The sequence below is a fragment of the Cygnus olor genome, chromosome 4, assembly GCF_009769625.2.
Source record: "Cygnus olor isolate bCygOlo1 chromosome 4, bCygOlo1.pri.v2, whole genome shotgun sequence".
Taxonomy (NCBI): Eukaryota; Metazoa; Chordata; class Aves; order Anseriformes; family Anatidae; genus Cygnus; species Cygnus olor.
The window spans coordinates 13,347,772-13,372,559 of record NC_049172.1 but is presented as its reverse complement, the minus strand read 5'-3'; the positions used below and the strand labels follow the sequence as shown (position 1 = coordinate 13,372,559).

At 41.5% G+C, this 24,788-nt stretch overlaps 1 protein-coding gene across 1 annotated transcript in view; it reads right to left on the bottom strand.

Annotated features, from left to right (window-relative positions):
• The window catches only part of ADGRL3 (adhesion G protein-coupled receptor L3), a 525,203-nt gene that overhangs the window by 152,450 nt on the left and 347,965 nt on the right, over window positions 1-24,788 (bottom strand). Inside the window, 2 exon segments of the mRNA XM_040555050.1 lie at window positions 20,213-21,013; window positions 22,843-22,857. Coding sequence (XP_040410984.1) covers window positions 20,213-21,013; window positions 22,843-22,857 — 816 coding nt within the window.

Sequence of the window (24,788 nt, the reverse complement as noted above, 5' to 3'; positions counted from 1 at the left end):
GTATTTTGAATGTAAACTCTAATTCATTTCATTCGGGTCTCTAGACTATTCTTTTCTTAGTTCCCACAATGTTACTGTAAGGCCTTTGGATGACAGTTTTGATTACAATTCTGCACATTTCCTAGAATAAAACAATCCTGATTGGTACTTGTTGAATAATACATACTAATTCCAGCCCAAGCTTCCTTCACACTGTATGAGCCATGCTGGATGTCTGTCCTCTTCACAGGTAGTAGCTGGATCTGCAAGGGCACTGCTCTGTGGTACTAGCACTGGGACAAGAGTCTTGAGGCTGCCAAATTTCCTGATCCATTGACCTCTCTGTGTACACAGAGGGGGAAGAGCCATGCTACATGGTTTCTGATGCACCTGTCTGGCCCAAAGAAGGATTGCAGGAAAAATACAGCATGATTGAAAATGAGGTCATGGAGTCTGAGGAGTACAACCAAAAGATGGTGAGTTTCAGCCCAAATGAAAACTCTTTCAGCTCCTTCTGCCTTAGGCTCCTAGTCTTTGCAGTGAAAGATGCTCCTTAAAAAATAACAGAGAGTTTTAGTTCTGAATATTTACCTTTGCAACAGGCAACATTCAATTTGTCTTTAGTCATATACTCCATCACCTCTGAAACATCACCCAACAGCGAGAAAAAATGATATATACTTTTAAATTATTTTAGGAGTACAACCCCTTGGTTGCTTTAATGAATATATAGATTTACATGTCCATATGCTGGTCCTGACCACTATCTCAAGCTAAATTTCCTCTAACAGGCTAACCTTTGACCTTGCATTTGGGTCTCTTAAACAGTCTTTTGATCAAAGAACTGACAAATGCAAGCTTCAATTCCCTGGCCAAACTGGCAGCTGTCAGTGACATGAAGCTCTTTCTTCACCCTCTCATGACCTGAGCAAAGAAGAAATGCCAGTATTTCTGAATAGCTGTCCCAATGACATGGGAATAAAAACTTTTAAAGAATTAGCTTCACACTGAGCAACGGTAATGACTACCTCATTGCTGAGTAACCAAGGATGGATACACGCTTGTCTTCCCTGGATCAGGGAAAAGACAAAACAACTGTGTTTAATCATTGTTTTGCATCTCAGCATTTGGGGTTATACTAATTACATTTAGTGTCTTTGATGCCACTCAAAAGGAGGAATGATTTCTGGGTTGGCTCCTTGAGACTGAAGACCCACTCTCAATAATATTGGCCACTCCAGCTCTGATAGTCACGATAGATTCAGTTTTAAGTAGCAGTGGCTAAATGGCTCGCTCAGTGGCTACCAGAGCAAGAATTATGTGTACATAATGTACACATAAAGCTCCTTCTCACAGGAGATTTCTTTGTGTGGGAGCTGAATCTTCCATGGTCCTTCCCTCCAGGGATGACTTAGGGTTTTTCTTCTCAAGTTACTAGATTTGAGGAATCACGCTGTTGTTATTTCCAGGAAATTCAAACAAAGGCAAAAATGGGCAGGAAATAGTGGGAAAAAAATCCCTAAACAAACCAAAGAAACACCCAACACATCTACAAACAGCACAAGACTTGCTTGCCTTCACTGAAGGTTGGAGATCCTGGCATTCAATCCCATATCACTACAATCATGGAACTTTTAATTCTCAAGAAGCCAGCCAAAAATCTCCAATTAGTTTCACGTAGATGAGAGGCCGGATTGTGAAGTGTCCATTACTTGATGCAAAGGTGGCTTTTTGCTCAGGACAAGCAGAGGTTTAAAATACTAGGAGATTTTATTAAGGGATGAGATCAGGAGAAAGGAGCAATCACAAGACAAAGTAGAGGGGAAAAAAATACCTGCGCTATTGAGGGTAGATACCTATATCTTCTGCCTTATGAGCTGGATGAGCAGGGAAGCAGGTTTTCCCTGGGTACTTCAGTCATGCTGACTGCAAAGGTTACAAATGACTGGAACAAGGTTAGAGCTCCCTGGACAAACAGAAAAAAGAAAAAAAAAGAAAAGAAAAAAGAAAAAAAAAGCCTAATGCCTAGGTTTGTCAGAAGCTTGAAATGACATTGCTCAAAAGCTGGTGCTCGTAAGACATTTCACTGTTAGCCTCTGATATAAAAGTCTGGAGAGCCACCCCCTAAATTCTAAGATTATTCTAAGATTATATCCTAGGACTTTTAAGCAAAATGCAAATAAAACTCACAAGAAATAAGAATTATTATGTATCTAGGCTTTTCTTTACTATGTCCCAGATCTTCGTGAACTGTATTTTAAAGCATTTTTTCCGCTTAGAAATGCAGGAAGACTTTTGTATTTTTAAACAAAACTGAAAATACCATGATCACAGATGCTAAGGGTCTCAAAAAAAAATCATCACTGAGCTCAACGATGCTGTCACTAGAATTGACAGTTCTGGAATTTAACTCCAGAGATGAAAATGTCCTACCAGTTCCACTGGGAATATCGTCTCCCCCACAAGGAGATGATAAGTTGGGAACTGGAACATGGCTATTACAGCCATACATTTTAGCTATTCAAGGCCTATACCAGACACATGCACAAAAACAGTGAGACGGCCTGAATTGTTCAGTGGGAGAAATCATATTTGAAACAGCATGTCAGGTTTTGATTAAACTGGGAATTAGGAAAGCAAGGAGCAACATGCCCTGGGGTTGCAGAGATGGTAAGCCATTTTCAAGACAAATGGACAAATCTTCAGGTGGTGCAACCAGCTGCATTGTCTTCAGCAGGGCTACACCCTTCCACATGAGCTCTGGACCTAGCATCTCCAGTCTGGGACAAGACCAGTGATATAAATAGTAATGAACTGCATTCAGCTGGGAAGAAGCCATTGTGCAGGAAAGGAAAAATTGACACTTTTACAGTGGTTTCTGATACAACACGGGCTTGCAACGCAGGGACTGGCTGCCAGCAACAATCCTCATCCGTGCTGACCTGTCTCATTTGTCAGTAGGCTTCTTTAGAAGGGGCAGCTGGGAAAAAGGAAGAGATCAGGAGAGGAGCAGATACCTGGCATTACACTCTGAAGCTGGTAATGATCTTCAATCCTGTTTATGAAGTTTGGCACCACTCACCAAACTGATGCATCTTACATTTTCACCATGCAGAGGACAAAGGAAAACAGCAATTTTATCATAATCCCCAAAAGTTAATGATTATCTACTAAAATTTCATCAGTCTCATCTACAATGATCTCCCATTGAGTAGAAGGTCTCCAGCATGGAGTCAGGGTCATTTGAGGTCAGCGGTCCTACTACTCAAACTTTAGCTAAGAAAATTGTCGTAGACAAATGAAGCCATTGAAAACGTCAGAACTGATCGGTATGTACCACCCAAGGATAGGCTGCTGTCAGGTAGAGATTGTGTAGGCACGCTTTGATGTCAGCAAACTCTTTTTGATCTGGTCCATGTCTCCCAATTTCAGACCAAAGGTCCAGAATTCAATTTAAAATACTATCAATACAGCACTAACGTGGACAGAAAGGAGTACACGATAAGCTTAGCATGGAGTGCAATGAAATGAGAAAATATCGTGACCATCTGAGGATGCAAAATATGACTTAGCTGGAATTTCAATGAGCATCCAAGCATTCAGGAGATGCTGTGGTTGAAAGAGGGCCCTATGATGTCAAGACGAAGAGTAAGCCTGTGCTACTAGGAAAGGACTGTGCACCCTTCACGTCAGTGAAACAACTACAAAATAAAAAGGGCCATATTCACAGTTAGCTCTGCTGGCCACCTCTCTCTCAGGCCTCCACTCCTGGCATTGTGCATTTTCAGCCACATTATGCACGTTTCAGCTCCCCTTGCTGGCTCATTGTTAGTGCAAGGCACCCAACCATCACAAACCCTGGCACACGCAGCACCCCCTGCTAAATGCCAACCCCACTGTACAAGCCTGAAGCTGAATCTCAGCCTTTGCATCTAGCAACACAGAGGAAATATGCAGACTTGTCTTAGTATGTAATTAAACACTGGACAGTGCTGGCTAACTTGAGATACCAAATGCAGCTGGCGTGGAACATGAAGGTTTGCTCCCTGTGCAGACTTCATGTGTTGATTTTTATATAGACAAATATGTCACCAGCAGGCATAGCTATATCTTCCTAACACGAGATTTATGAAGATAAAAGATTCCATCGCAGAATTGCAAATAAATAAATCATCCAGTAATTCACTTGGCGTGCTCGCTCCTTTCGCCCCAAAGCAAAATACAGGACACATGACGGATCTTCTTACTCGGTGATCAACAAACCAACTCTCCCTGGTCAGTCCAGCAAGGACTGCTGAGATTTTCTGACGTTTGCCACCTGCATAGGAAAGTTACAAGCTACAGAAAAAGGCAGAGTATGAAAGAGTCACAAAATAGCTATAGTGCCACCTAGAAAGGTCAGGAAATACTCCTTGTAAGATCCTCTCTAGGTAGTTAAAACACATGGTTTCTCCGCTTGGTCTAAAAATGCACCTTGGTCCAGGGTGTAGGGCTCAAATCAATCACAAGTACAAGTGCTTTACATTGCTCTGGCAGGACTGAGGAGCCAAACCAGTGTCGGTCAAAAAAACCTGCCCTCTGAAGGAAATTCTGACGTGTGAGGACCTATTTTTGTTATGGCCTTGAACACAAAGCTAAAAGTTCTGAAGGACTGTGGCTTTCAAAGAACACTGACTCAGAGGTGACCAAACCTTTCAGTTTCATAGAACTGATTTTTTTCCCCCTCAGGTAATATTAAAATGTTCCATGTTATACATAAAATTCAAATAATAAAAAAGAATAATTAACATTGCTGAAGGCAACGGTAGCATCCAAGTTACTTGTTTTGATACTTTCCTGCCAAAGAAGGACAAGTGCCTGCCTGCAAAATATTTTGGTTTTATATCAATGGGACATTTTCCAACATAAAAAAAAAATGTTCTAATGACAGTCCATGTGCTGTGACAGACAATGTGCTGTGGTCTAAATGTATATTTTTTTACATTTAAGCCCCAGGGTGGCATAAAAAACCTTTAACCTTAATAGAGGAGGATGCTGAAAGCAGTGGTGTCTCAACTGTCCCCATTTGCCACCTGGATGACTCTTTTCCTGCCTGTGAAATTCTGCCTCTGAATTTTCATCAGGCTGGCGATCTCTCCTCTTCACAGCCGTGCCTATACTTGGGAACGTCAGAGGTCAACTCAGGAACCTCTGCTTAAGAAGTCAAGAGAACATTACGATGTCAGAGTTCGGACTGAAGTCGTTGTTTCACTACAAACTGTAAGAAAATGTCCAGATTAGAAAATCTGCCCATTCCCTCACAGCTGCTGTCCCAAGTCTTGCTGCGTCGCTTTAGTTTGGGGTAGGCCTTTTGCGAGAACATTTAATCTTACTGTTGGCCATCCGATATTATCCAACAGAGCAGATGACTGTCATTACTTTGCTACAGCCCTACTTCACGCTAGTCTCACCCAGAGGATCCTGCAGGCAGGAAACTAGGTGAAATGATGGAAATGTATCAATTCCCTATACAGTATTTGGAGTACCATGGGGAATCAAACAAATTAATTAGGCCTGCATGGCATCTTGATGTCTGACTAAAGTCAGGGAATCCTACCAAATGCTTTTATCTATCAGAACATGTGCATTGCTTAGGGCAGCTTCATCCAAGGAGAAAAAAAAATTAAACATAAAAAAAATCCACCACCACCACCAAAAAAACCTCCTGTCTGTAAAGCTAGCAAGTATGTCCCTGTCTTCCATGAGAATAAATGTATATTTAGTTAAATCACCTTGGCAACTGAGTCAACTTGCAAACCCTATTTTTTCAAATCTATCTAATTAATGTGCAATTATCTATTTCTATATATACACGCGTATAGACGTATCTCAAATGTGTACAACTTATTGTTGACGGTACTTCCTCTAGCAGCATTAGCTGTAGACGAGTCTATGCTCAGTGTCTGATTTCAGCTGCCGAGAGATGAAGCCTGAATACCAAACAGGCCTCAATAAACATCTCAGAGATGCGGGGATGGCTTTTACCAGGCAAGTAAAAGGGCCCTCCAGATGCCTGTCCAAAAGAACTGTCCTGCTGAAGCAACACAAAGTCTTTCTAGAGAAGACTTCAAGTCAGGTTCTTCATCTCCTGAAATTTAGAAACGGGGCTAACTTTGACCTTGAAGCACTGCTCATAAAAAAAAAGCAGTGTATTTCAGTAGACTACAAATCCAGGTACATAAAAGTCTGTAAAGACAATTTTTTTCCTTAATGCTTTGAAATTGCCTGAAGATTTTTCTTTTCTAATAACTGGATCTATTTTTTCAGGCATTCAGTAGAACAATCTTTATGTTGTTAATAAACACATTTGTCTAATGAATATCTCTTGGTAATCTTGCCTGTAATTCAGGAAACCCAAGTGCAGATGAGATAAAAATATGCACATACTAAAAGCTCAAATTGAAGAAAAAAAATCAATTCAAAGTTAAATTACCCATCTTAAATTTCAGTATAAAGGCTACTAGAAATACCGAGTTCTTGAACTTCAATTAATCTCTAGCTATTAAGCCAGAATGGAAAAGGATTCTTCAGAGCATCAGAAGGGAAGCTGCACAGAGCTCAGGCCAGCTCGTGGCTGGACATCACTATCACTTAAACTACCATTCATGGCTCCACTGGGCTGTTTAACTCGTGCTTCTCTCAGACTCCTTTGGGTTTCTTTTTTTTTCCAGGCATCCGCGTGTGACTGCCTGCATGTGTGTGGCACACATTTTCCAGCTTCACTTCTCAGGGATTAATTGGCAGAAGTGCTTGTCATGGTTAAATAATTTTATTTAATTTGCACTGTGTGAAGATATTTGGGCAAAAGGGAAAAATAATTAAAATTTAATTACTTTTTTTTCCCCTTTATAATGAGAAACAGTTGCATTCCTTGGAGACCCAGTTAGGAATAGAACATCACTCATTTTTATTGTTAAATATGCAATTTAAAAAAAAAATCAATCATCAATCTCTTGTAGGAGAAGAGTGACATGCAGCCAAGCCTAGAATAGGTAAAACACATCTCTAGAATCAACAACAGCTTAGGTTTATTAGGATACTTTGGGGACAAGATTACATCGGCATCCCATAGAGAAATTTTTAGGGGACTTTCACACGGTTTCTAGGTAAATAAATGCATACATACAAACATACTTTTACTGAAGGGCTCAGAGATGTCTCTTCAGTTAGTCACACCAGCTATGGGAAGTGCTACCCCCAATGATAGGTCAGAGGCTTTGCCACACATGTTAAGAAATTTCATGAAACTTGACAACCTCTCATTTTTTCTAGTTTCAGGCCCATCTCGGGCATGAATGCTTCTGATTAAAGAGCTCACCCATTGCCAGCCGCAAGCCTTGCATTTTCCCTGGCTCCCTGCTTGATCCCAACCGCTGCAGCCACTTTTGGCATGACCTGCAAGAGCTAACAGACAACCTCTGCAGTAAGATTCACCCACAGAGATGCCACGTTGGCATCCTTGGCTGGTCCCAAGCTACACGGTAGTAGATAACCATCCAAATCACCCAGTGCATCTGCTCCCTCAAAAGCTCCTCACCTCCAAGAGAAGAAGCAACAAACTCCTCTAAGCTCCTCCAGCAGCACCACGATGCCAACCAGGTCTCTGCAACACATGCACAGCAGCAAGACTTATGTTTAAACACAAGTCAGGAAGTTTCGGGTGAACCCCCGGTATGCACAAACCCAGGTTTGCTGTTTCAGCATCCGCAAGACTTCCAGGGGAGATGGATTAAAGAAATGCATGCTGCATTTTTTAACAGGTATTCCTTTTGCAAATTAAAATCAGCTTTCAAATTAGAGCATGGAGAGGACAGTAATGTCTCTGTAACTAAACTTTCACCATTTTTTATAGATCTAGATCTACTCTCTAAAGCAAATACATTTGTCACTGATAAATGTCAACTAACTGTAGAGAGAAACTATTCCCCAAATCCTTCCCCCCAAGTCTGGAAGTAACAAGGAGGAGCAAATTCATTGCTGTGCTTAAGACCATGGTTGGGCAATGCAACGGAGCATATGCTTACTACCTTCCACATCCAAATACAAGGCACCACCTTGTGCACCAGCTAGTCCCCAAACCATTTAAGGGTCATTTTGGCTCGTTTGGATATATATTTGGCTACAGTTGATGCATCTGTTGCCAAATGCATTGGGGTGATGGCATTCAAATGTGCACAAGAGCACTGTGGTCCCAAATTTTGTTGTTAAGGGAAGAGAGGACTTGCGTAGCACTCCTTGATAAATGCTCATTTTAATGTTTCCTCTTTCCAACAGAAAAGTGAGAAAGAGGGGGTAACACATCAGTTTTCACAGTGCTTAACGTAATGAAACTACAAGTCCAGATGAAGCCTCTCTCAGCTACCGTAGGTTTCTGGTGGTCAATAACCATAAAGAAATGCCCAAAGGTGAAGCTTACCCAGAATATCACAAAATATGGTGTTAGAATGAAAAAATACAATATTTATATAGTAATATCACAGTATAACAAGTGAGACATTTTTTAGTGCAGCCAATTCATGATTTCATATTAAGAAAATGGCAACCTCTTTCCACCAGAAAATGCTAATACATGTTGACATGAAAAACCCAGTGTGACTCTGCCCGTGATATAATTTAATGGCCATTTCCCAAAGTGCTTCTTCTACCCTCTGTGGTTCACTTCCTTGCCTGTCTTTTACTCAGTATAAATACAGGCTCCTCTAAACAAAATAAGTGGGGAAAACAAAAGGCAATAAAACTGAAGCAACAATCAGAAAACCCATTTGGAACTAAATCTTCCAATACCTTATGGAAAAACTGCTGGAATGAGTTTTTGCCCTTTCCAATGGACAGATGTTCTCATCAACGAGAAAATTAGAACTTGATGACAAACTCTGAGGTTTAAATGTCACTCCCTACCGCACTGGTTCAAATAAAAATGGAAGTGGCATTAAGAGAGCAGTATGCAAGCACTGCAGACTGGTAATTTCTTCTAATTAAAAAACAGAGTTTACAGAAGCATTTAGCGATGCTCATCATAAAGAACAAATCTGAAAGTAGAAGGCTCCTTTCTTGTTTTCAGTGCCCAGCAAGCTACTTTGCCACTGCTAGTGAATTACTTTTCTCAGTCTATTTAGGAATTTCCAACTCGACATAAGAAATTTCTAACACCTTTAAAAAAACATAATCTCAGAGCTACCAGTGACTCCTGCAGAAGGCAACCTCCTGAGCACTGGGGTGAGTAAGGTGCAAAGTGTGTAATTCAAGCAGCACTTCTGTGACTTATTTTACACATGATGCAAAAAGGTACAATTGGATTCAATGGCTGGGCAGTACAACCAAACATTTCTAATACAAGTATTATTTTACTTCCGTAGCATGGGAGAGAATACCCCCACAAGAAATGCACCACTCGAAGTGCCACACTGATTGTCTCTTGGAGCCTGGGTGCCCTTTCTGGAAGATACACTTTAGTTAAAGTCAAGTCATTAGGCTCACTACAAAAGGAAGCAGATGAAATCCAATCGAATGCATTACAGAGGTCAGACTAAATGAGCTAATGGTCCCTTCTGGTCTTAAAAAATCTATTAATCTAATTTAATTCTCTGTTCTACTCTTCATACCAGAGTCAATTTAAACTCATTTATATGAAAAGAACACATTGCAGTGGCCTTACACAACACGCCATGCTCTCACCATACACTTTTCGGCTACCCAAAAGCTTTGCTTAGTTCCCACCAAGCTCAGAAGGAGGCTTTTGTTGTTTATCTGCAAGGAGAGCTTGTATTTACAAGGAAGGCACCAGACAGAGGATCCTCTCCCAGCCCAACACTGAATGAATCTCGAACTTGTATGTTGTGAATGCATCAGAAACTTTCCTGAGTGCTTTCTACCTTGGCTTGTTTGGCTGGCGTTCCTCACTTGCCCTGATCCTTGCCGTGGTGAAGAGAACGATACTTTTACCAATAAAACCAGTTCCAGCTGCTCTAAGCGTATTCCTAGTAACATAATCAACACTGGACCAACAGAATACTTGGCAGACACTGCCCAGAAAGAAAAACAAGAGCTTAGGTGGAGAGGGTCAAAAATATTCATTGCTCTTACTGAGGTTCCCACCTATGTATACCCAAGCTCCAGTCAAGCAAAGCAATTTTATTACTTCTCCCTCAATAAATAAATAAATAAATAAATAAATAAAATCATTCTTTTTCTTCTTCATTCTGCCTTCCCTCCTGTAGCCTCAGCACTCACAGAACTGTTACCAGTCATTTGCTTAATTCAGCAGTACAAGAGCACAAAACACCACGTGAGTTCAGGCTGATCAACCCTGGCAAGCCTCAGCATCCTTCATGCATGCTTTAGACAGAGGAAATAAATTAATGCAGTCAGGGGGACAACCGAATTTAAGGCCAATAAATGGAGGCTCACAAAAGTTCTTCTTCACATGGTGTGTTGGAAATATGCTACCAACTGACTAAGGAATTCTCCATCGTTGCTGGCACATCTCTACTTGTTGCCTTTACTTTTTCTCTCCATTTGCAGCACACAACAAAACCCTCCCCTGGCCCCTTCCCCGTGTCCATCTTAAACATCTGCAGATGCAAAAGCATTGCAGAGCTGTCTGCTGCCTGATCTCCCAAGTGGCTGTGCCAATTTATTCCAGCTATTTGAGACAACCATGAATGGCACCCCAGTAGTTCTGCACAGACTGGTATAAAGGCAGCTGATATTCCCATCTTCTGTAATGGCCAATGTAAAAATTCCTCTAGTTTTCAGCTCTGATATTTCATTGCTTCCCCTCTCCCCCAGCCCTTTTGAGCCTGAAGCATCTGGTACTTTGTGAGGACACAGACCTGAGTAGGTATGTAACATGAAACATTTGCTTATTTAGTGCCAGTCCTTTTAAATTGTCTTTTATGTTTCACTGAATGTACCTTAAGTCCTGTTTCCTCTCAGCGCATTTTAATCAAGCAAAAATCCTATTACAGTGAAGAAATTCTGTTACAGAGAACAATCACTGTGTTGTTTTAATGGACGCATCTCTTTCAGCTAGGCCTTCATCATCTGCTTTGCCACCCAATCATAAGCGCACCCTTGAAAAAAGCCTTCTCAGAACAAAAACGCAGGGCAGATACTGTGACTCAGTTTCACATGGGCAGTCACTATTTGTTTCAGCTTACAATTTATATTGTCCTCTTCTGGTGATTTAGACATGAATTTGGAAGTCAAAGCACCCATTTCTTCCAGGACTCGTTCCTGAAGTCCAGGTCCAGACTCCCACCAGCTTCGGAGGATTTATCTAAAGAATGGCTCTCCAGGAACTTAGGGATTTTGTTCCAGAAACTTTTTTGTTGTATTAACCTTTGCCTGTACATGCTTGGAAGTCTGCTTACCCCAAACAAATGAACACTGTTTTATTCTTGCTTTCTTCATTACCAATTCTCTTGATTTAACATAGTCACTATGCCAAAATGCACTTCAGGAAGGTATGCTTCAAAGTGTCCTTTTTTTAAATTTATTTTATTTTTTTCTAGGCTTTGCCAGTCTTCCCATGTCAGGTTGTTGACAGCATCACTGACTAGCATTTCACAGCCCTTCATAGCTGGTCCCACTTCTCCAGAAATGTGAAGATCTACAAACCAACTACCAAAACTCTTTCTGCATGTTCAACGTAAATTCAATAATTTTCCTATAATCAACCCATCAATCCAACCCTACCATGAGCGTTCAGGTGGATTTCTGAGTATTAGGCTGACCTTTCCACTCCTCATGTATCCTTTGGGTACTTTTCATCCCTGCAGTTATACCTTAGGTGTCTGGAAAGTTTACTTGCTGCTACATCTGAAGGATGTGGAGATGCTAAGGGCACAGCTTCCTCAAGTCAAGGGAAGGCTCTGTAAAGCCTCCTTCAAAGGTTCACTAATTTTGTAGCTTACTCCTAAAGACCTTTATTACTCTTCTTTAACCTGAGTATCAAGGCCAGCATCCTGAAAAGCATCCATTGCGTCCTCTGCTTGCTTTGATTCTAAAGCAGAAAGCGTCAGGGCATCTGCATCTGCTTTTTTTGGCCTGAAAAGAGGAAAGAAAACCTGGCATGGCAGCACTGAGGAGTGCTGGCGGCACTGAAGAAGTTAATTAGCAACGCTGAACAAGGCTTCAGGAGACGAGCCTTAATAAGTGGTGCTAAAAATATTACAGTATTCATTTCCAGAACAAACACAATCAGTGGTAGACAAGCGAGGAGAGCCATGGTGGAGGTATTTTCAGTGGCGAGCAGGAAAAAGGCTGCTCATTGAAAAAATACAGTAGCAAAAAAAAAAAAAAAACAAACAAGCTGGCACACGAAGAAGGCCGCCTTGTCCCCATGTCCTAAGCCAAGCGAGTAGCTCTGCAGCCACACCAGAGCAAAGCTGCAGGGAGCACAGGGTGTTTGCACCCTATGGGGTGAGCCACGAGGAATTAGGTGCAGAATTATAATCTAAATTGAGAGGGCAATGCATTGAGAAGAAGCCTGGCAGGTTATACTCCTCTTCTAGGGTGAGAGGAGAGGACCTGGTAAATGTGACAGCTCAAAAACGGAATATAGTGGGAGTCTTTCACCCCCAACCCCACGCAGACCTCGCTCCTTGCAGCCAAACCAGAGAAACCTGCTGGCCAAGGGCTAAATGCTGCATGTCAATAAAAACTGCATGTGAAAATGCAACACTTAAGTACTTGATGCAATCCTTTCCTCCTGCAAAAGGCTGCCTCGGGTGTTTGCTGTGTGTTGCCTCTTCCCCTGCTGCTGGCAAACTGCTCAAACTGCTCAGTCCTGCCCCTGAGATAGCTGGGTTTGGTGCAGAGCATTTGCATCAGGCCGATAAGCTGTGCTGGATGGTAGTGCAACAACCTAGTGGTCTCGAACTTAATGAAATGACAATTAATCACAACTCCAGGCTGGTGCCTAAAGTCAAGTAGCTTGCTGCAGAAATGGAAAAGCCGCTATCCTTCACACACATTTAATGTCTTTTTTCCCTCTGAGACCACCCCGCTATCTCCAGCAGTACATCCAAAAATCACCGGCCTCCTTTTCTTTTGAAGCTTGAAAGTCAAGTTTCGCTTAATCATTTCTTTCTCACTGACCTTCCTCTATGCCAACCCATGCTGGCTGCCCACCAGCCCAGTCCCAAAGCACTCCAGCTTGTAAGCCCTCAGGAAGAGGACACGGACACGTCCCAGCCTGTGGGGAACAGGAGCTGTGACTTGCGTGCAGATTTTATGGCAAATTCCCATATGGTTTGCAACAGGGACAACTCAACTCCAAAGAGACATAGCAGCAGCCCAGTTTAGCTCCCCAAGGGATTAGTTCTGCTGTAACATCTTCTGAGGGTGGCTTAAATAGGTGCCCCAAAGAGGACTTCTCTGCCTCTGTATGGTAAGGCTGCCTCCCATTCCACACCCACTGAGAGAAGTGTGTTGTTATTTAGGAGAAGGGAGCAACCACATATTTATTCGTACTGGAGAGGCAGTGAAGATACTCCCGCTGTGCTAACCAAACAGTATTAATATTTATGAAGTGCTCCACAAAGGGAGTATTTTGAAACTGAGGAATCTTGCATTTTAAGTTTTCTTTTTTTTTTTTTTTTTGAAAAGATAGAGGAAGGAGCTCAAACTTCAGCTTTCTTGGTAAAGGGCAGAAATCACTAATTTTAGAAAAGTGTCCAGTGGTACGATGCTTTGTTATTTTGTAATCTAACACTGCTTTATAAAGAGGTAAAAAAATAAACAGGACAAAAACGAACAGAGAGATTAGGCCTCAAACTGGTGAACGAACGTGATTTGTGCACTTCTGGATCCCAGTGTATCCCAGTTAGGTGAAATATCCCCCTGTCCTTCTAAGCTTAATGTACTGGCTGTCCAACAAATGTAGGTTGAGATGCCAGCTTTGTTATAAAAGATGAAGAGTCTCTGTGCTGCTTTCCTCACCTCAGAACTTAGACACGTCTTTCTATCTTGAATAGCAAAAAGGGGACTGAAATATTAATAGAATAAATGGGACAGGCATATATGTGCAAATATTGAAGGATAAAAGCCAAGGCTCCAATTCATGACGTGAATTAGCAAAGGTTGCTGAAAGCAAGGGCTGATCTCTACAAAAACCTCCAGCAACACTGTGCAACCAGCAGCTGTCACTGTAAGCAACGAAGAGGAACGGCAGTGAGAGAGCTAGGGATGCTCCTAGATGGGAGGAAAGCAACTGGAAAATAAAAACACAGGAGAAGCTGCAATTAAACACTCAGCAGCTCCCTAAAAACGGTCCTTGTCTGCCAGGAGAAGCTGCTCACCAAAAAGGCTCAGCTGGCCTTTTAAAATGCAGCCTGGATTCAACTTCAGAGATGCTAAGCATGTCTTATCGCAATGGGATCTCGGAGCGATAGCAATTCATATCCTGTGCACAAGTGGGGTTTAAGATTCGGCAGCCCTTTTGATGCATTTCCCAGGCAAGGATGTATGGCATTAAAGGCGAGCAGTCCAGGAAGCTGCTTTCAGCTACCTATTAGCACGTGACAGCTTTGAAACGTTCAAGATCCTCTGCCCACTATCCACATTACTCAGCTGTCAAAGTAAAGGCCTCAGATTTATGATGTGAAAATTACATTTTAACGAGGTGTCATATGTGTTTAAAGTTCTTATTCATCACCATACCGCCACATCTTTTACCCAAGACACAAATGCACTTAATTAGCATATTATAAGGACGGAGGGTTCACCTTATCTGCATTGTAAAACTGCTTTAGGAAAAAAAAAAAAAAAAACACATCACCCTTACCGAATAAAATGGTTGCAATCACATGTCAAGAGAGCATCCTGCAATATTTAAGACAAACGTGAAGGATAAAAGTTTGACAGGCACCCTCTGAGGTTTTTAAAATATCATAGATACGGATGGAAGGCTCACATCACATTTCATTACCAGACTGGCACTCCACAGTGTTAATATGCAATATAGGAAAGCCACTTAAGCACAAAGAGGCTGAATTATAAGTCCTATATCATGTCACTATCTTTCTCATATATAGGGCATATTTATTTATTAACTTCTTACAGCCATTAAATAGCCAATATTGTATTTCCAGGGTCTCCTGGACATAACTTAATGGGAAGAACAAAATGTCTCCTCAAAAGTAGTAGGCCTGCATTTTCTTTCCTGCCACAGAAAATAACTAGTGGCCTAAATGGAGCTTTACCAGCAGAAGATAGCTACAGCGAGGCAATGATTGCAGCACTTCTCTCCCCACTGCCACACGCTCCAGTTCTACCATCCATGTGCCTGCAAAGAGCTCCGTCATCACCAAGTGTCACTGCAGATGGCTGCCACAAAAGCCAGCTCCCAAACGCGCACATAGGGGTCCTTATCTTGGTGCTGATTTATCTCAAAGCCTTACTGCAGCTGCCCAGGGAACTAACAGGAGCTATGTGTGCCCTGCTGAGGGGGCTGCAGGGAAGCCTGAAGCTTTAGAAAGCCACGGTCGTGCCCTGCCCAGAGAGGCCACGTACCCCTGGCCTCCACTAAAGCCCTCCTGTCAGGCTCCGCCACTTCAAAACACCCCTCTGCCAGAAAGCAATGTGACAGACCATGCCTTTATAAAAGGTTACCGGTATAAATTACACTGCAAATACTACCTTAGGGCAGATTCTTAATCACTCTGTGCCATCAGAGAGAGGTTGGGGTTGAAAAGGGTTGTGGCTACAGCTGCTGACCCCGTGCCACAGCACTCAGTGACACGTGTGTGTCACGGCACAGCCGCCCCCCATCCCTGCAGGGTACAGCACCGGGGTGGGCACAGCAGGTGCTGGTGGTGTGTCACACCGCACTGAGCAGCCATCTGCCCCAAAAAGACCACTGAGAGAAAATCCTCCGCTCTGGGTTTCTTCACAGCTGAGCTATGGGACAGGGCTCCCCGCTCTTTACCTCTGGCCCGAAGGGACCAGGCATCCTGAGCTCCCTCACAAGAACAGCACTTCAAACCTTTAGAAGACAAAACTTTTCCTCTGGCCTATCTGCCACTGGAAGATACTGGCCATTTGGTGCTGGGCTGGGAGCCATGGAGAAGCCACGAGGCGCTTGTTTGTATGCAGCGATGTGAGGGAGCGCAGGATCAGAGCTCTCAGCTTTTTGGAGAGGAGGATTTGTTGATATTTTCCTGAGTTTGTTTATGCAGACTGTATCACAAGTGGGTGATGATTAAAATGGGTAACTCTGGTGAATATTAAGATTGATTAGGTTGTAGAGAATTTTTCATTCTTGTTGATACAGGCAGGTTTACCTCTCTGCACATCTAGTGGGGTACAGAAAACATCAACCCGAACACCCTCTGGGTTAAGCATCTTGAAGCATGTGACAGAAAATACTCCTAGATTTTCATAGCTATTCTCACTATCTCATCCAATCGGCAAACTCAACAGCAGCTACACAAGAAAAGAAAAAAAAAGAAGAAGAAAAAAAACAACTCAGGAGCATTTATTGAGAAACACACTCAAAAAAAAAAAAAAAAAAAAAAAAAAAGAAGACTAATTTTAGAGGCCAAAAGCTGAAGGAAAAATGCTTCAAAGATTTTTGGTGCCTTCAGGCTCACTTCTCGAAGTGACTGGTTTCATGGGGTTTGCAGGCAATCAGGAGTATTTACTTTCAAAACTGCTTTTGTGATAACTGAAAACAATCCCAGGCAAATCCAAAAATTCAAAAGGAAAAGAAAAAAAAAATGGGACAAATCCTTAAAAGGCACTGTTTTCAATTTTTGAGAAAAATTAACACTTGGTTTAATTCAATCCAGAGCCCTGAATTGTTTCTAGGTCAGATGAATCCAGCTTTGTAGCTCACCTAAGATTTTAGTATTTTTTTGTCTTTCCTTGTACCTTTAGCTGCTACAGAAGCCAAGCACGGAAACTCCTGATTTTGACACATTTTCTGTGAGATGTAAAAGCCCATTTTTTTCAATCAACGAGTTGGAAAAGCTCTATGACATTGAAGATCTCACAAATGCACCAAACCTACTTGAACAAACAGACCTTTAATTAAAACATACAGAAAATGTTAAATCACTGTGAAGAGTAAGAGGATATGATCTCTGCCTTTCCTGTAAGACAAAAGACTTCTGCCTCCTCCCAGTTTCCCTGGACAATCTGGGAAAAGACTAAAAATGTTTGAGTCTAAGTGAACTGGACCCTCCAGCACCTGTTTTTTTTATTTCACATATCCTTGAAATGCATGATACTAGAGATTTCAAATATGTTTCAAATATGTTACTGGCTATTTTGGTTGCTAAATACATCACTTTTCTTGTTATGATCAATGTTTTGGTTTTAAGAGCTCTGTTTCTAAAACTTCACCCTTAATTGTTTTTTAACAACCAATTTGTTTGACCCATCAATTTTACAATCGTTCTTTTATTTTCTAATTAAGCTGATATTGTTTACATATTTTGTTACTCAAACTGTAAAGCTATACATAGTAGCTGCAAAAAGCATTCTCTGAACATTACCTTGCTCTACAGAAAGTGAGAAACAATGGCAATTTTGAAAGAGGGAGAACATATCCACAGTCCACTATCTATAAAAATGAATAAATAAATAAAAGAATATTAAAAATATGTCCTGGGTTTTCACTGCTTTCCCAGTGTTGCATTGGCTCCTGTTCTGCTCTTTGATGGAAGAGCCATGATGGGTTTAATCCAGCCATATATTTAGTATTATATATGGAGCAATGCAGCATGAAATTTCATATTAGCCATAAAATGTGTTGCATTGGATCCTGAACTCAGTAAAAAAAAAAAAAAAAAAAAAAAAAAGAATCACACGGACCTGGTCTACCAGCTCCTCTCTACAAAAGAAATTGGTGTCGAGCAAGTGTTTGCTCACCTATCCAATTCAAAATCAGTGCTTCTGTTTCACTGACTAGCAAAATAATGTTCCCACTAATCAGGCTGTGCAGGTAATGGAGCAGTGAACTGCCTCTGCAAAGATATTTTTCTTCACTTTGAAGTGCCGTGGCCCATTTGAGCTGTCTAATCGAAAATTTCACTTTCTGTCAGAGCAGTTCTCTCAAAAGTCCTGTAAACCCGTAAAACAGTGAGGTAATGGGATACTAACACAGTTCTGCCAAACAGGAAATCCCAGCAATTTTCAGAAAAGAGAAATGCATGTAAAATTCAGCTTCATGCCCACATTACAAAGCTATCAAAAATGTACGAAAGGAACATCCGAGAATGCTTACCAGATTCCTTGACATCAACTTAACCCTCTCCTTTCCAACATCAAAAGCCAATATCTACCTCAGCTTTCCATTGTAGTCATTGTTGGGTTTTAAATTCTCATCCAGACATCGGTGAAATTAAAGGGGCAAACAGAATGACATGGGGATACATCAAAGCCTTACACCTAACAGATTTCCATACCTCTGCAAGATTTTCAGCTGCCCTCACATCTCGCCAGCTTAGACTCAGTTGGGAAAACGGGATGTGGTAAAGGCATTTAGTTTTTTCACCAAAAAAAGTGCAGATTGAGTTTTTCACTGATTACAGCTTTTTTATTAAAGATGCTATTACTGAAAATGGTCACCGTATGAAAACGGAGTAGTAGGGAGTCCACTGTAATACCTGTAAATGATTCACTGAAAAGGAGAGAAACCCTGTGAAATAGAAGGGATGCAACTGATTTTCAGTCCTTGGGAATAACCAATAGCTCACAAATTGCTCTGCTTCACTCCACCACTCAGAAAGTACATGCTCATCATTAAGCTGGGAGAATGAAAAGTATTACTTCATTTTTTGCTCATCTGAGATCTTGCAGAGGTCAACAACATTGAAAGGTTCCTTGCTCTTCCCTTAACAGTCACTTGGGCTTGTTCATTTGCCTCTTCATGATATCTTTCTCCTCTTCCTTACATTTTTGTATAAAATTGGAAATTCACTGCTCGTTTACTACTTCTGTTCCACCCCTCCCCAGATTTTCTTACGTCAGTTTCTTTCAGCATCTCTTTCTTTTTTTTTTTTTTTTAAATATGGATGACAGGCTGCACAAAGGAAAAGAAAAGGTCAGCAGCAAAAACCTCTTTGCTCATCTTTTGGCAATCTGAAGCTTTGAATCCACTGATCTGCTTCCTAGTATTTCTTATTATCAAAAAAGAATATTTTTGGCATAACCATGTTACTAACCAAGTAGTTTACCATTTACATTATATTTCTTTCATATTCCTTTTTCAGCATTTCTAAATACATAGTCCACCACAAGAAATACCTGATAACTCTGACTAAAATATGTTTATGTATAGCAGTAATCATTTGAAAGATATTGAGCTAATATAGTTTGGAAATTCTTGCACCATCAACGCCTCACCACAATTTAGGCTAAGTCATGGTACTAATCAAGTAGCAACTGTGACCACAATAGTTGCAAAATGATGAAGTTGGTAATCCTTAGTGACTATAACCCAACTAAGTAACTACCAGTGTAATTTATGACACGGAAAACACAAGAGAAAGCTGGAAATCCTCTGAGGACTGGATATTCCTATCTTAGAGAAAGTATTCTAAGACATAGACCTGAACGAAATGGAGGGAAAAAAAAAAAAAAAGAAGAAGAAGAAGAAAGAAAACAAAAGAGCAACTTTAAAGAAAGGGAAACAAACCAACAATTTGGTAGATTTTGTTGTCAGTTCCTCTCCTGACTCTAGAGATACACTTGTGGGTGCACGCTCACATGCGCAATTATTGTTGGCTTCTGTAAAAGGCCCAGACTCCCCCAGCTTAATGGAACTAACTCATTTAAACTGGCTGGCAATTTGCCCCATGCTGTTTGCAGTGACAGCATCTTCCATGCTTCATTTTGCCAAAATTCCTGCAGAAGGGATAATGATCTTATGTATGGAGCAAAATTCAATTAAGAAGAAAATAGTGTTACTATTCCTGTGATGTGAAAAAGAACACGGACATTTGGAGACTGTTTCGGGTTAGTTATGGGTAGCACACTCCTTTCTCTATTTTGTTTCAAGCTAAGATGTTAAAAATATATTCTGCGTGTATTAACGACTGAATATCCATCATAGGTCTTGTGGTGGGGCTAAATTTACAAACACAGGCAGATCATTAACACAGAAGCATATTTCAATTTTACACCCTATTTGTGTGGACAAATAGAAAACCCAGTTTATATTTTGGTTCAGTATCAAAACCCTTACCTGCTCTGCTGTCCAGTGGGCCAAAATCCAAGGAATACTTCACTACGTGATAGTTGTTCCATACATAAAGGAGGTTGTCCCGGGGATTATAATCCACAGCAGCAATGTACTGATAGGAGTTTGGAAAGGGCACATCCACCATGCTATCCTTGCTTTGGTCAGTGTTATATATGTAGTCTATTTTATTCCCCGTGGCTTCATTGTCATCATCTTCATACACAGACTTCACCACATATAAAATCCCACAAATCATGAAGGCGTTAGAAGCTGACCTCTTGTCATAGGCAGTATCCCATGTCCCTTCTATCCTTAATGTGTAAGGGTTTAACTGGCTAATGACTATTTTGCCATTATTTTGTTCTGTTGCATAGATTACCCACAGCCCGTTCTCATCCACAGCCAGGTCTATATCAGACTTGCCTCCCCAGCGGTAGGGAGAGGTGTCATGGTAATTTGCGTTAGCTATGATCGCCTCCCCACTTTTTATTCTTGTCCGCAAGTCAAACTTGACTATGTTTCGGGTTCGCTCCTTGTTGAAGAACAAAGCCCCATCATACACCACAAATCCCGTGCCATCCACTCGGTGTGGGAGTTTGTAGGTTGTGGTTGGCCTCCCGGCAATGAAGTCATCCTTGGAGGAGTACTCCGTCAGTGTGTCTGTTCGGTATGGTGTCCAGGGCATGTAGTAGATCTTGTCAGATGCCTGCAGAGGGTCTTTGCACCAGGCACCGGACTGGTGGTCAGATTCGAATAAGTGTTCGCTCTGGTATACTCCTTTTAGCAATCCAGGGCAAAGAAAAACTGTTGGAGATGAAAAGAATTTAAAACAAAAAAACAAAGTTAATGAGAGTCCAGGGGTGCTTGGCCCAAACATCGAAACAGCCTCTAGTTCTGCAGCAGAGGACACTTGAGATCAGAGGAAACCCACAAGCAATGACTTGTAACTGGAGACCAGCCTTTCCAGCGGCCAAGTCTCTAGAACAAGACTTGCTCCACCAAATTGATTGTTTTTCTGCTTTTTCTATCAACTTCGGCTCATTTTCTTATTGCTTTTCAAATCTATTTTTACAGGTGTACTTACTTGGACCACTCGCCTTTGTAAACTCTGAAATGAGTATGTGCCCCCAAAGGATTTCTGGGTTTGTATTTCCAGATTACATTCTGCAGTGAATCTGTACCTACTAGGTGAAGGAGTAAACTCCCGGGGAATTGTTCCACATAGTTATTTTGAACAGCCCACTGAAGAGTGGCCTAGAAATGGAAATAAAAGAAAGAAAGTCCCATCCTTATAGCCCAAGTGATATTAAATATTTAAAGGGTACCAATAGCAAAGCAGAGGTGAATCCCTTAGCAACTCAGAAGAGCATTTAAAGCAAAGGGAGTGGAAGGGAATACCCAACTACAGACCAGTAGTGTAACTAGGAATGAAGTTTTTGAAGCCGCTACAGGACACACAAAACATGCAGTCCACACAATTGAAAATGAACGATGTATGAATGCTGAAAGGAAAAGAAAAGGAAAGAAAGAAGGAAGGAAGGAAGAAAGGAAGGAAGGAGGGAAGAAAGGAAGGAAGGAAGAAAAGAAGGAGCAAAGGAACAAAGAAAGAAAGGAAAGAAGGAAAAGCATCAAGTTCACTGGAGAGGAACCCAAGGTCTAGATTTTAATCAGTTAAAAAATGTCCTGTTAAATATAGTAGTAATTCAAACTTAAGAACATATACCTTCTATTGTTACATGAGAGGAGCACAGAGGAGCAGTGGGACTAACCAGGCTGCTTTGCTGCTCAGACTTCTGGGGGGATGAGGGGGACTGGCTCATGGCTGAGGCATGGGAGGAAGCTCTGGGCAGATGTTGGCATCATGGAAAGGCCAACAGCCCAACCGGCTGTGCGGGGAGACAAAAGCGGTGTGTGAGGGATGCTGCGGAGCAAAACAGACTCGCTTGGCCCTCACCATCCACGTAAGCACCCTTCCAACCTGGAGGGGCTGCATGTGCTTCAGGGGGAGAATATTTGTTGGTTGTTTGTAATGCTGATCTTCATGAGCTTGAATAACCACCATGATGAGATAGGCAGCGGGGAGCCACGAGGAGCCATCCCACCACGGGATTATGGTAGCACAGGGCTAGCAGATGGGATCCCACATTTGTACTCCCTGCTTGGAGTTTAACCAATTATTTTTTGAAAATTCAGAAATAATATCCTCTGGAGAGCGAAACAGGAGGAAAATCAGATTTAGCAGCTGGTGTAAAAGCATATTGCTCTACTGGAGTCTTGGTAACCACCCCAAGGAGCTGATAAAGGGGTGCCATTTCTAAAAGGCTTTTGCAGCATAATTAGATATACTTATGCACATACGTATGTACGCATGCTTTCCAAATTCTTTGGGGCAGAAGAAAAGGGAATTATCTAAACCTTTGAATAGAAATTTAATGAAAGGAAGTGGTACTGGTAAAACTTCTCAGCAAAAATGAGTTATCTCGTGAAGTTGAGCAGCAGAGAGACTAAATAAACTTTAACAAAAAAGTAGTGAGAATTAATGACAAAGTATTTCAACTAAAACGTTAAACTGTTAAATAACTTAGCCTATACATAAGTAATATATATATATAATTCGAAAGGTATTTAATTACCTTTTTGTTCCACTTCTATTGTAGAGAGAGAAGTAAAGAGAGAAAGGAGAAAAGAGAATAGATTAATGGTACTGTATTGGCCAGGTACTTTTCTTTACCTCTTTCATATGAAAAGGAAGATTTAATAATTTACTTTAGATACTACTACATTATGTGAACATTTTATATATATATATATTTAAAGCCCTTCTGCCCACATACACTGAATAATATGCAGACAAACTGATCAAAATACAGGCATATTTTAACTTTACGAATATTTTAAGAGGAAAAAAAACAATACTTGGGACATACCAAACCCCCTGAACTTTCTGAGAGACCTTGTCAGCAGCCTTGGACTACGTTCATAGAACAAAATGAAATACCCATACTCTGAAATACAAGTGATCCAGATTTATATATAGAATGAACTCGTTCAAGGAGAAACATTATAAAATATACAACCTCATATATTTAGCAAAAAACCTGTAAAATAGAGATGCCTACTTTATTAAGCAGAAGAATATTCCCTTATGACACTAATAGAGAGCTTGTGAGAGTCAAATGAAGCCCATTGGTAGACATTTGCAGAATATTGTCCCATGTCTCTGAGAAACAAGCTTAGGAGGACTTGGAAAAAAAAAAAAAAAACAAAAAAAAAAACATTTTAAATATTGTAATACTTACATGATTGTCAGTAAGAGTCTGACGACTGATAATGATAACAAGTTAAAAGCTCTTTATCTTTATCTAAGCGCTCTTTAAAAAGCCCAACCCCACATCTTGCAGAATGTTTTTATGTGAATTATTCACCATGCATAATGATGCTGCAGAAGAGGCTGTGTCCCTTTGGACAAAGCCCCTTGCAGTCAGAATAAATATATGCAGTGCACTTACTAATCTCTAAATGCTCGCTTTCTGTATCTAACAGCCTTCTGTGAGAGGCTCTGGGGGCTGTCATCTGAAAGCCCCCTGTGGTTGTGGCACCAACCCCTTCTTCTGGCTGCAGCAGCAGCTGGGTGCATCCCAGGGGGATGAGGGTCCTGCCTGCCTTTGCCCCATGCTTGGCTGTCTGCAGGGCAGGATGCTGCCATAGGGTCAGCAAAAAGCTGGTGCTCTGGTTGGATCCCTGTATCGTGAGCTTGGCCCGTGCTGGCTCACAAGCCATGCCAAGACAGCAGGGCACAGCAATCACAGGGCTGAGTTGGGCAGCCTACAGAACAAGCCAAATGGTCAAATCTCTGGAAAAAAAAAACTATTTCTTTAGAGGAGGGTAGAACCTGGAAAATGAGGCACAGCCCTAACAAAGGAACAGCGCTGTTTTCTGTGCACCTGCCTCTCCTTCAAGTGGTACACAGAAAACCACATGGCAATATACTGAAATGTCAGGATATCGCTCCTGCGTTTATCAGTTGCGATGTGTTGTGTGTTTCAGTGCACACAGCACTTTTCTGAAAAGAAAACCAAGAATATGGCAAGGTGAGGCCCCCAGACAGCTTCTGCACTCCCCTTCCTTGGGTTTGCTGGTTCTGCAGGGTCTCTTCCCTGAAGGTATAGGAGAAGACAGGCCCCATAAAATATCACCAAAGGAGAAGTGAGAACTTGCCAGTAAAACAGTACAGTTTTGACAGCTGAGAGATCTCTGTTCAGAGAAGCGAGACAGGAATGCAAAGGTATGCACACATGCTTTGTTTTCGCTTGTGCAGAGCTCACTCTGGCCCCTTCCAGACTGAGACATTTGCCAAATGACTGTCCTCCAGTGCTGGGATTGCAAACCCTCTGCATTTAAAAGTCTCGTTCATTTGGATGGGAAACTGCAGGCTAAATGGAAGATCAACAGGCTCAATGATTTCAGGATAAGACTGCAAATGCATTGGCTAGACATGTGGATCTGCACTTCACCATGTGCAGAGGCGCGTGTCCAGAGCCAGCTATATAACAGAAGCTCCCAAAACGAACATTTTTCC